The sequence below is a fragment of the Schistocerca cancellata genome, chromosome 9, assembly GCF_023864275.1.
Source record: "Schistocerca cancellata isolate TAMUIC-IGC-003103 chromosome 9, iqSchCanc2.1, whole genome shotgun sequence".
NCBI lineage: Eukaryota > Metazoa > Arthropoda > Insecta > Orthoptera > Acrididae > Schistocerca > Schistocerca cancellata.
In genome coordinates this window covers 143179953-143193676 of record NC_064634.1, presented here as the reverse complement: position 1 = coordinate 143193676, position 13724 = coordinate 143179953, and the positions used below count along the sequence as shown (strand labels likewise).

At 40.2% G+C, this 13724-nt stretch overlaps 1 protein-coding gene across 2 annotated transcripts in view; it reads right to left on the bottom strand.

The window, feature by feature from the left end:
* LOC126100599 (methionine--tRNA ligase, cytoplasmic) overlaps nt 1–13724 on the bottom strand; it is a 107404-nt gene that overhangs the window by 21477 nt on the left and 72203 nt on the right. For both annotated transcript variants that reach the window (XM_049911226.1, XM_049911227.1), the window contains exons 14-15: nt 5883–6119; nt 2254–2437 (exon numbers count right to left, since the gene is read on the bottom strand). In XM_049911226.1, the coding sequence (XP_049767183.1) occupies nt 2254–2437; nt 5883–6119 (421 nt within the window). The remainder of the gene's footprint in view (nt 1–2253; nt 2438–5882; nt 6120–13724) is intronic.

The following is a 13724-nucleotide window of genomic DNA, read 5'->3' as shown; positions in this document are numbered from 1 at the left end:
CCTACACGATCAGTTGGAAAATAAATGATGAAGCAACCATCCTAGAAACACATTAAAACCATCTACTTAAGACACTACTGAGAAGACAAGAATCTTACAACGGGAACAACATTTCATTCATCACAACCTAAAATAGGGGGGGGGGGGGGTGCTTTAGTGATGAAGAGACAGGTGAAGTAATTATTAGGATTTAAAAAAAAAAAATAGAATTTCGTTATTTGCAAATAGTTTCGGGGAAGCATTCCCATTCTCAAAAGCTCCTGCATAAAAATGATACATAAAGACTGGGCTTATCATAAATGTACAAATTTTGATAAATTATTATTGGCTACAGTTCATTGTATGAATAGAACAGGTACAATGCAATCAAATGTAATGAAACTAGCAAGAAGGATTAATAATTATACACCTTCTAATCCAAAGAAATAAGCAATCAACATTTGTTGTTCATGGCAAAACTTATCTCCAGGATATCTATTTAATGCAACTGTACAAATTATGATGTTTTTGGAGGATAAAAAACTCCTCTAAAAAATCAGTAAACATTCTGCAAATGGAGATCTTGTGAAACACAGCTCGCTCTGTGCCACCATGAAATCCATAGTGCTGTAGAGAACAGCACGCAGGTTGACGCAGTGTTCCTGGACTTCAAAAAGGCATCCGAGACCAGCCCACACTGCCACTTAGTGAAAAAATAGGAGCTTGCTGATTATCAGATGAGATTTGTGACTGGATCAGGAGTTCATTACAGATAGAACACAACAACTCACCCTTTACAACAAAAATTCAACAGATGCCAAGGAAGTGTGATAGAACCTTTGCTGTTTACAACGTATATAAATGGTCTAGTAGAAAATGTCGGAAGCTCCTTAAGACTGTTTTCAAACGATATGGTTGTCCATAAGAAAGTAGCAGACAGTATCGATTTGCAAAATGAGCTACAGAGGATTGATGAATGGTGCAGGCTCTGGCAGTTGACTGTGAACATAAATCCATGTAATGTACTTCACATACGCAGAGAAAGAAATCCACTACTGTACAACTGCACTACTGATGACAAATTGCCAGAAACCATATCTGCCATAAAATACCTAGGAGTAATTATCCAGAGTGAACTTAAATGGAATTATGACATAAAACAAGTGATAGAAAAATAAGATGTCAGGCTGAGACTCACAGGAAGAATCTTAAGGAAATGTAAATCATCTCCAAAGTGAATGCACTTGTTCGATCAATTTTTACATATTGTTCATCAGTTTAGGATCCTTACCATGTAGAACTGACACAACTGTTTAGTTGGTGCGAGAGCATTACAGAGATGTCCAACAAACTCCAGTGACAGACACTACAAGAGAGCTGTTGTGCATCACGAAGACGTTTATTAGTGAAGTTTTGAGACAGCAGTTTTCAGGCAGAGTCATATCACATATTACTTCTTAACACAGACTTCTTATGAAATGACCACAACAAGAATACAGAGGCTTACCGAGAGTCATTCTTCCGATGCCTTATTGGTCAGTGAAACAGGGAATGGAGATCAGTTAGTGGTACCCGAATTATCCTCTGTCACACACCGTTAGATGGCTTGTGGAGTATGATGTAGACGTAAAAATCATAGAATGTATCTTATGTCTTCGTATTATGTCAGAGGAACAATGGAGTTATAATGCAATTGCAGCAGTGAATAAAGACTTGAGGCAGAGTGGGATAAATGATAAGGATAAATGATAATGAAACTGTCAAATGAAGCTGTCTTGAAAGAGCACGTAAAAGCTATAGCATAATATATGGATTGTGCAGTAACTTCTACACAGGCTATTATGTTATTATGTGGCCAGGAACAATACCCAGATATACACCCACATAAATGGCCATTGCCACACTGTGGCCAAGAGCATAGTTGACTATCTAGTGTCAGAAAATGCTGCTGAGCGTTACTTGATCAACCTAGTGACTGCTTCACACCCAATATGGCTTCACGGCCCCCATCCCTCATTCCCACACCAGTTTCGGTTGGGAACTGTCCATACAAAATATAATTCAATCCTACTTTCCTCCTGGCCTCAATCTCTGCCAACTCCATACCTTGTCTACCTTCACTCCTGGCACCCATTTCACTCATTCCACAACACTCAACTTTCCTCCTTCCAGCCCACTCTATTTCACAATGAATCGCACAAAACTCTCCTTGCATGAAAGTTTCATCTTAATGTTTACTGTGAGAAAAATGCAAATATGATGTAAATGTCTTACCTGCCCAATTTTATGTCCTGGGGGAAGCAGAACACAAACCTCCTTTGAAATATATTGTATGTGCTCTGGTGCATTGAGCTGAGTATCCAATGTATGTGCTGTCTCAGGCATATATGGTTTCAAAAGAACAGCCAGCAGTGCTGCAATGTTGGCACAGAGGCCGACTACAGTGCCTGCTCGTACCCTGCAACAACAAATCAATAACAAATGGTAATATGTGCTGCGAGGATCTAGTCATCAGTCTTCAGTTCGCAAGAAAATATTGCTCTAGAATATCAAATATATGTCCATTAAAGATGAATTGTGTGGCATGAAGAAGTTACTTATATTGTAAACGTGCAGTCTCATTCACAAGTGTATAAGCTTAAAGTTGGATAGTGCCTTGCAATGTAGTAGGCTTGGCCAGCTAGCTGGTCAGTGGTATCTTACATGACTATTTTTATGTTGATGTATTCTGACAAAACAGACCAACAATGAAATTTTTTTTAATCAAGCTGACTTACTTTTCTGGTGTCTAGTGTACTAAATCCTAATATAATATCAAAACAGTTGTATCTCCATCCTTTTTTACAATTACCAGTTAATATTTTTTAAATTCATTTTTAGTTTTTTTGATTATATCACATATTATTTCAAGTAGCAATAACATGAACAGAAACCTTGGCAAAGTGAAATGTCTTGTGTACCTCAACAATACATATAGCCATAGAGTAGATGTAACAATTTCGGAGGGGTATCTATGGTGGCAGCAGCCTTTTCAGTAGTAGTGCGGACAACAGTCTGGATAACTGACTGATCTGGCATTTTTTGAACATGGTCTTGCTGTGTGATACTGTGAAAGGCTGAAGGAAAGGAGAAACTACAGCTGTTATATTTCTGAGGACATGCACCTCCACTGCATGGTGTGGCGAGCTGTATTAAATCAGTCTTCAGACTAGAGAACATGACAGGAACACAATAATATGAAGCTAAACTTCCTATGGTGGTGGTGCTAATATTTATCAAATATTGTAACTATTATGATAAAGAACAAACAAAAAATTACCACCTGTGCATAGTAAGTTGGGCCTAATAAAATAGTATGTGAAAACCTTACCTGAAAATGGACAATGTTTCCAGTATTTGTCAGAAAGATCCTCATGTACCACAAGCAGTTACAAGTAGGCCTCACAAAAGCTGAATATGTCTTGTAATGGCAGCCCTCTGGAACATAGCTTCACTCTACAGTACCTATGAATAGCAGTGGACCACTCCCTCACCTTCATACAACACTGTTCCAGCATCAAACAGAAAACCACCATTTGGAATAACATCTGGAGAAAGTTAAGAGATACAAAATGGGGAAGTAATCCACTACTTCTTAGAACCATTACTTTTGCCCTGTGCTGTTCTGAAGTAGAATATGCCTTTTCTGGTTGGTATAAATTATCTCATGCCAAAACTGTGGAACCTGCTCCGAACAAAGCTTGCAGGCTAATTATGGGGTGCTTAAAACCTATCCCTGCTGAGAAGATTTACTGTGTTGCCGGTATTGTAACATCAAATACTCATGAACAACGGAAGGCCGTGAACTACCTCAGCCAGCAAGAATAACTTTCCTTCTAACATGTGAACTTTTGATGCCCCCCCCACCCCCCCAGACAAGGAAATACATTTTTGATACAAATCCTTACAACATAATTGGATGACACCATGAGAATATCTTCCATCCAGGTACAACAAGGGTTGGAGTATTTGAGGCTCCTTTAACCGATTAAGAACTGGTATCGGTAGGCTGAAGTCCTCCCTTGAACTACAGGGTTTCACATCAGAGGATAGCAAGTGTGAGTGTGGAGAATAACAAACTGTGGAACATCTGTGCTAGCACCCTCTTTGTACATTTACGTGTTCAATGTAGCATCTCCGTGTGCAAACAATAGTGCCCTAGGTCTGGCTCTATTTTGAACAAATGTCATATGCCTTGCAAATTTGGTTGAGGATATTTTGAATTTTTTTTTCTTTCTTTTTGAAACTGTAATCTCTGAACTGAACACAAAGAAGAGTGAAGTAAAAAATCTGTATAAAGTCACTGACATGAAACTAGGGTTTTTAAAAGCTTCCAAGATTAATCCAATTACAATGTTAGAAATGTGCCAGCAGATGCCAGAAAATGTCCATTAGGAAGACATCACAGCTTCAACTTTCCAAATATGAGAGGGCAATTTATGTGAATTAAAGTAAAAAAGAAGAAGAAAGTCTGCAAAAAGGGAATAAGGTCTTGTGCTGTACGATTCTTATTTCTCTGGTGAAATGCCTCAATTAAAAAAGTAAAACATATTTGAATATGTCTTTGACAAACTGTATACCTCCAATGTATCAGATGTTCTACAGAATGCTCAAAGCAGAAACTGAAGAACCTCTAACACTGAGGATACTTAACGATGGAAAGTCCAGGATGGAATAACAACAATATTGTGAAAAGGACAGATTGCTTCTCACCACACAGATGAGGCAGTGAATCGCAGACAGGCAGAATGGAATGACTGCTAAACATTTAAGCTTTCAGACAAATAGTTCTTCTTCAGAAGTAGAAAACACCCACATTCATAAAAGCACAACTCTTACCCAATTGGCCACTGTCTTCAGCTGCTGTAGCCAGATGAAGGAGATCTTTTTGTCCAAAAGTTTAAATGTTCAGCAGTCTTTCTATTGTGCCTATCTGTCACTCACCTATGTGGTGAGTAGCGATCTAGCCTTCACATGATACTTCAGATACTGATTGTGACATGATTCTCGAAGATGTTTAATAGACACACAAGCTTCTGTAATTTCATTATCCCCACTTTAAATCTTGTGTATCCTTTGTGTAACAAAATTAAAGAATTGCAGACTTAAGAAAGAACTTTCGGGTAACCAAAATTTGGAAAAACTCCTTTCTTCTTAAAATTAACATCAACTGACATGGACCCATGTTGCACAGAGCCATTTCAGCAGAGATCATGGATGAAATGTGCCCATACAAAAGCATGCGAAAATAAAGGGGGCAAGTGTACAGACAACTGAAGGGATATGTATATTTAGTAAATATAATCAGAGTGGGCCAACAAAAGCTTGCTGGAAAGAGCATGGGAAAGAGTTTCACATAAGAGAAGAAAGTGGGTGTATCTGCTAGAAGCTAGCATGAAGACAATCACGTTGTGATAAACAGGATAGAACTCCAACAAGTGGTTTGGCACAGTAGGAGCAAGTGGAAGTCAGAAAGTTAGAAGTGATGGCAGCCACAAAAAGTTTCACACTTGTGTCTATAAAAAATCTAAATTGATTTGTAATTTTTTTCTGCGAGAGAAGTTACCTGTATAATGTTCTGTTCATAATTTGAAAAATATTTCTCCAAATTAGTAAATTCTGAAATTAAAGAGAATCACTAATTTGTTACATGCAAAAACACTTTCATGGTGTAGAGAATCAGACAAATTGTGCATACAGTGTACTCCCAATTATTCGTGTGTGTGTGTGTGTGTGTGTGTGTGTGTGTGTGTGTGTGTGTGTGTGTGTGTGTGTGCGTGATTATATTCATTCAACTTCTCCCCCACATTACGCCGAATAATTGGGAGTATACTGTATATAATACAGATAATATCTTAATGTACCTGTCAGGTTCAGATCCTTTCACCAACACCCAAGGCTGCTGACTCTGCATGAACTGGTTTCCATGTCGACTGATTGCAAGGATGTGACGAATACCATCTCTGAGTCGGGCACACTCAAGAGAAGCAATGTACCCCTGCAATTCACGAGTGATATGTGCCAGCAATGTCAGCTCAACTTGCGTGATTTCTATACACGGTACTTCACCTCCGAAGAACTTTTCTACAAATGATAGTGCCCTTGAAAGCAAAAACAAAGTTTCTTAGTGAATGAATATAAATATAAATCAAATTTGAGTTTTAATGGTAGTTAGAGTACAACTGAATAGGTTTCAGCAGCCAGTCAGTTGATATGCACATTTTATGGGTACAGCATTGAAGAACCGATTTAAAGGTTTCCTTCTATGCTCCCAATGTGGCATGCATGTCTATAGAGGCACAGTAATTAATAGAAACAACAAGAAATAACAAGGCATCCTGAAACAGGTACGCAAGGTGGTTTGAAGACATTATTTCTATAAGTTAACAAATACAATAACATTTAATGAGTTAATACCTGTTAATCAAGGGAGGCCCTTGCTCATGGCAGAGTATTTGAACAGAGTGGGCTATGAATAGTTTACAGTACTTTGTTCAGCAGTGTCTGGTGGCACCAGAAGACATGCACCGAGAGGAGGGACGTCAATGCAGGGTATCACTGGAACAATGTCTGTAAGCAAGTCTCACGATTCCACAGGAAAAGAAGAGAGGCAGTTTTAGAATGAGACAGACTCTCCTGGCAATCAAGGGAACCAGTATGATCACAGAGAAAATTCGTCAAACTGGGAGAAGAGACAGCTCGAGTGACGGATCGGCATGCATCACAGTCTCAGCTCTACCTCTCGGAGGTGACCAGCAAGGGTGCAGGGAAGATGTGGTGGTACCAGGGCCGGCAGGTACTTCGCTGATCACTGGTTTTCAGTTATCACAGCTCGTTCTCTGCTGCTACAAGTGGAGGCAAATGAAAGGAGTTGCAAGAGCACTGTGTCATATTATAAAAAAACCATTACTGGTGAAATCAACGTCCCAGTCACAGTCACAGTGACACAAACATTGGTTTCCCCAGTAGTAGTTCTTATATGATGCAACACCCTATCCTCAAAACTTTAACATCTATTGTTAGTAAGATTGTAATTTATAACTATGAAAATTTTAACACACAGTAAAACAGTGCAGGACTGTTTCAAGTTTGAATGACAAATATATGTACAGAAAGAGAACTATAAGTATGGAATTAATAAACACCAGGGAAAGCATGTTACAGTTAACATGCTATAATGAGTGCAAACTGAGAGAGTACATCACTCAATTTTTGAAACAGATATAAATCATCACAAATACCAGTAAGGAATAAAATGATATTTTGAAGAAGGGAGTCAATAATAGCAGAGTTCACAGGTAAAAGAAAAACAGCTTGAAAGGAACAATATAAAAGAACTGAAAAGCTACAAGCAGGCCATCATATTTCCATTTGAGCTGTCACTAGGACTGAAAAAGCAGAAGACAGGGAGGGCTCTGGGGATCAGTTGATATGTCCAAGATGAGAGTTAGCCACATGGTGAACACTGAAATCCCAAGTCCAACAGCAGGCATAAGTATAGTAAAAGCACCTTCACCTAAATGCTGAACACAGTAAAAAAGTGGTCATGTAGGAATGATCACTACCAGTACCTGCTGAGCTATATTAAAATAAAGTACATCACTGGAAATGAAATTGCAAGCAGGAACTGATCAGATAAAAAACTGTTATCTGCCCAATAAAAACAAACACAGAGTACAATGGGGTGGGAGTCAATAGACCATATTTCTCAAGTGCTATCACATGGTATATGCTGTTGTGGTCTTCAGTCCAAATGGTTTTCTTGCTGCTGCCAGTTTGCATTTTATATCCTCTCTACTGTGGACATCATCAGTTATTTTGCTGCCCAAATATAAAAACTGATGTACTACTTTTAGTGTCTTATTTTCTTGTCTAATTCCTTCGTAATCAGTTGATTTAGCCGGACTACATTCCATTACCCTTGTTTTGGTTTTGTTGATGTTGATCTTATAACTTCCTTTCAAGACACTATCCATTCCTTTCAACTGCTCTTCCAAGTCCTTTCCTGCCTCTGATAGAATTACAATGTCATTGGTAAACCTTGAAGTTTTTATTCTTTCTCCCTCAACATTAATTCGCTTCCCAAATTTTTCCTTGTCTTCCTTTACTGTGTGCTCAATGTACAGATTGAATAACATTGCATTACAGCCTTGTCTAACCCTTAACCACTACTTCCCTTTCATGTCCTTTGACTCTTATAATTGCCATCTGGTTTTCATACAAGCTGTAAACAAACTTTTCACTCCATATATTTTATCCTTGCAACCTTCATAATCTCAGAGAATACACTCCGTCAACATTGACAAAAAGTTTTCCCCATATCAACAAATGCTACAAACATACATTTGCCTTTCATTAAACTATCTTCTAAGGTAAGTTGTACTGTCAGTATAGCCTCTTGAGTTCCTACATCTCTTCTGAACCAAAACTGAGCTTTCCTGAGGTCAGCATCTACCAGGTTTTACATTCTTTTGTACATAATTTTGTCTGAGTATTTTGCAACCATGACTTATGAGACTGACTGTTTGGTAGTTTTCACTGCTGTCAGCACCTGCCTTCTTTAGAATTGGAATTACCACATTCTTCTTGAAGTCTGAGGGTATTTCGCCTGTCTCATATACCTTACATACCAGGTGGTATCATTACGTTATGGCTGGTTCTTCCAAAGATCTCAATAATTCTGAGACAATGTTGTCTACTCCAGGTCCCTTTTTTCAGTGCACTGTCAAACTCTTCTCCCTATATCATATCTCCCCTCTCATCTTCAGCTACTTTCTATTCCCTCTCTATAATATTGCCTTCAAGTTCATTCCACCTGTATAGGCCTTCTACATATTCCTTCCAATTTTCAGCTTTCAACTCTTTGCTTAGTACTGGCTTGTCATCCAAGCTCTTGACATTCATATTGCTACTTCTCTTTCCTCCAAAGGTCTCTCTAATTTTCCTATAGGCAAGGCAGCATCTCTCTTTCCCCCACTTACACATTCTTTTACAGCTTTGCATTTCTTGACTAGCCATTCCCCTTTGACAGTTTGCACTTTCTGTCAATCTCATTTTTAGATATCTCTATACTCTTTCACCTACATCATTTACTGCAAATGGTGTGTGTGTGTGTGTGTGTGTGTGTGTGTGTGTGTGTGTGTGTGTGTGTGGGCGCGCGCGCGTGTGTGTGTATGAACTTTGATTGTGAGAAAGGTATTTGGCAGGATTCAAGATAAGAACACAGTAAAATGGAAAATATTAACAAACAAAGAAGTACATGAACTATATATAAAACCAGACATCAAATCCAAAATTAAGACTTTGTTGGAGTGTATACACACTTTGTGCCCCAGCAGAAAGGAAAATATATAAATACGTACAAAACTTCCTCAAAGGAGAACACCTGACAGAAGACAAAATTTATGCTACTTCAACAACACCATAGTAAATATCTTACCTGTGATGAACTAGAAAATTCACTACCTGGAAAAGCATTATAATGTCAGCTGTGAAGGGCCTTCATAGCTTGTGAAGGCTAACAACAACAACAACAACAATAGTAATAGTAATAATAATAATAATAATTAACTTAATTAACCATCAACAGCAGTATGCACACCATTACTAAACATTGGTCTTTAATTCACAAATAATTAACAGCATATGATAGGATTAACACACATGAAGTAATTACAATATAGCTTTTAATTTGGATATGTGATGTAATTACTGACTCCAACAATTTTATGATGCTCTTACTGGAAATAGGTGCCACATAAGTAAATTCTGACAACATGACAAAAATGTATAAAAAATGTTTTTGGAGTATTATCTTGCATGCTTGTCAAGTAATGATATCAAACATTCTGATTTTTTCCCATAAAACTGTTATAGGTTGTAAACAAAGTCACGTTAGGCAATGTTTCAGCCACCATTGCAAATAACTTTCACCAGGGTATGCAATACTATTAGGGCAATCCAACTTATCTCGCTTATATGTCTTCACTATTGTCCTGATAATTACTTCAAAGAAGGAGGCTGGGGCAGGGAGGGGGAGGTTTAGCAGGGTAGGGGGGGGGGGGGGGGGGGTGACAGTAAAGTGCTGCCTGTTGGAGCATACAGATACGATGTGGAGAGAGGGTAGGGCAGCTAGGTGTAGTCACCCACCACTTTCCAAAGTCCCTCCACCTGGCCACAGAGGAGCATTCCCCTCCTGACTCATACCACCCAGGACTGTAGTAGCTGAATCACATTCTTCCCCAGGGTTTCAATTACCTCTCGTCATGCACTGAAATGAGGAATATCCCATCCACTATCCTTCTCACCCCTTCCATAGTGGTATTCCACCACCCACCAAACTTACATAATATCCTCTTCCACCCCAACACAACCCCTTCTCGCAATCCCCTTACCTCATGGCTCAAATCCCAGTCATAGACTTAGATGCAAAACCTGTCCCGTACATCCTCCCACCACCACCTACTCCAGTCCGGTCACTCCAGTCCCATCAAAAGCAGGGCTACCTGTGAGACCAGTTGAGACCAGCCACGTGATCTACAAGCTAAGCTGCAACCACGTGTTCCATTCTACATGGGTGTGACAACCAATAAATTGTCTGTCCACATGAATGACCACCAACAAACTGTGGCCAAGAAACAGCTAGACCACCTCATTTCTGAACACGTACCCAACACAATGTTCTTCATTTCAATGTCTGTTACACAGCCTGTGCCATCTGGATCCTTCCCAACAACACCAGCTGTTCTGAACTGTGCATGTGGGAAATCTCCCTGCAAGGTATCCTACATTCCCATAACCCCCCTGGCCTCAAACTTTATTGGTCATTGTCTTTACCCATCTAGCCTCTTTCCTGTTTCTATTCCAGGACTACATGGCCCTCTATGCTACCTTCCCACCCTCACCCCCCACCCCTCCGACCCACGTTCTCTGTCTAACCTCTACATTGATCTAGTTGCCCTACCCTTGCTCTATCTCGTCCCTGCAAGCTCCCACAGGCATATCTTTATTGTCCTCCAGTCCCACCCTGATATCCCTCCCACTCCCTGCCCCAGCCTCCTCCTTACCCCCACCAACCTGTTCCTTCTTCCATGATGCGCTGCTGCTCAGTCTGGCCTTGGCAGCCAGAAAATGTGGTGTGTGTGAGTTGCATTTGCATTTGTTGCGCGCACGTGTGTGTGTGTGTGTGTGTGTGTGTGTGTGTGTGAGAGAGAGAGAGAGAGAGAGAGAGAGAGAGAGAGAGAGGGGGGGGGGGGGGGGGCATATTTCCGATGAAGGCCTCGTTGACTAAAAACACTTCTTTTACAGTCTTTTTGTTGTCCTTATCTGTGACTCAGCATCTCTGCTATATGGTGAGTAGCAACTATCTCTTTCATAATATTGTTACATTTCATCCTGGATTTTCCAGTGTTCAATTTCACATACAGGGTGTATACGTGGACAAGAAAAAAAAATTCCCGGATTTCCCGGTTAAAAATACACTTTCTCCCGGGTGAAAACATACTTTTTCCCTGTTAACTGACAATATATTTTCTCTTGGAACTGTATAAGTCCTTTGAATGATTATGGTTTTATACACGGGAGTAGAATTTCACAGTGCTTTATGAAACTAAACACAGGGAAAAAAACGCGTTTTGGCAAGATATTTGATGTGCAGCAACATATACGCTGCATATTTTCGTATTACGAAAGTATAAATTCAAATTCCACCAAAAACCGCATGTTACTTTCCGAAGCAGAGATTGCGATGCACTTTTGTAAGCCAGTCATAGCTCATGTCACATGATCTCACCAGCCGATGACAGCGGGTATTCAGAGCTTAGGACACGTGATGTAGTCAGCCAGTAGCAACATCACTATTAAGTAGCGTGAACGCACAAACAGAAAAAGTTAATGGTTTAAATTAATATACATAATGTTGCTACACGAAACGCAAAGCTTTCACATATAATATTGGTCAGTAAGATTAATACGCTGCAAGAGAAGCTAAGCTTTCACATACAATGTTGGTCTTATGTGCGTATTACAATTTAAGATATATCACACAAATGTGATCGTAAAATTTTTAATAACGTCTTAAATGTTTGATCTTCTGGGCTCGAAATTAATCTAAATGGCTCGTCATCAAAGAGTTGATTTTTAAATGAGAGTCAAACGCTCTGTGATTTAAGAAATTCATCGTACATTATCGCACATAGCTCCGTTGTAACTGCCAGAATGGTACTTTGATGGTAACGCGTTTCAAACCACCATTCGGAATTTTTCCCGTGACCTGTTTGAAATAGGTTCGTTTCTGCAGTTGCCAGAGAGCGCCAGATGACAGGCGTCACCGCGCTTGCGCAGTCCTCATCCTCTCAAACCCAGAACCTCCCACAGAAGAACCACAAAAGTGCCCCACTTGTGACAGGATACTTTCCAGGACTGGATCAGATTCTGAATGTGGCTCTCCAGCAGGGATACGACTTCCTCAAATCCTGCCCTGAAATGAGATCCATCCTTCATGAAATCCTCCCCACTCCACCAAGAGTGTCTTTCCGCCGTCCACCTAACCTTCGTATCCTCTTAGTTCATCCCTATGAAATCCCCAAACCACCTTCCCTACCCTCTGGCTCCTACCCTTGTAACCGCCCCCGGTGTAAAACCTGTCCCATGCACCCTCCCACCACCACCTACTCCAGTCCTGTAACCCGGAAGGTGTACACAATCAAAGGCAGAGCCACGTGTCAAAGCACCCACGTGATCTACCAACTGACCTGCCTACACTGTGATGCATTCTATGTGGGAATGACCAGCAACAAACTGTCCATTCGCATGAATGGACACAGGCAGACAGTGTTTGTTGGTAACGAGGATCACCCTGTGGCTAAACATGCCTTGGTGCACGACCAGCACATCTTGGCGCAGTGTTACACTGTCCGGGTTATCTGGATACTTCCTACTAACACCAACCTATCCGAACTCCAGAGATGGGAACTTGCTCTTCAATATATCCTCTCTTCCCGTTATCCACCAGGCCTCAATCTCCGCTAATTTCAAGTTGCCGCCACTCATACCTCACCTGTCATTCAACAACATCTTTGCCTCTGCACTTCTGCCTCGACTGACATCTCTCCCCAAACTCTTTGTCTTTAAATATGTCTGCTTGTGTCTGTATATGTGTGGATGGATATGTGTGTGTGTGCGAGTGTATACCCATCCTTTTTTCCCCCTAAGGTAAGTCTTTCCGCTCCCGGGACTGGAATGACTCCTTACCCTCTCCCTTGAAACCCACATCCTTTCGTCTTTCCCTCTCCTTCCCTCTTTCCTGATGAGGCAACAGTATGTTGCGAAAGCTTGAATTTTGTGTGTATGTTTGTGTTCGTTTGTGTGTCTGTCGACCTGCCAGCACTTTCATTTGGTAAGTCACATCATCTTTGTTTTTAGGTATATTTTTCCTTCGTGGAATGTTTCCTTCTATTATAAAACATTAGAACATCGTACATTATGTCATAGAAGAAACAAAACATTAGAGGATACTCCAAGAGCATCGGAATTCTGAGACCCATACTAAAATGTCCACATTTAAAGTGCACATTTGTATGTCTGTATTCCCAGTTAAGTAGGCCACGACCTGATATTAAGCTTTTCAGTGTGGTTTTCGGGATGTAAATTTTCTTGGAGTACCAGTACTGTGTTATCTCAAGTTTGGTTCTTTATTATGGCATAAT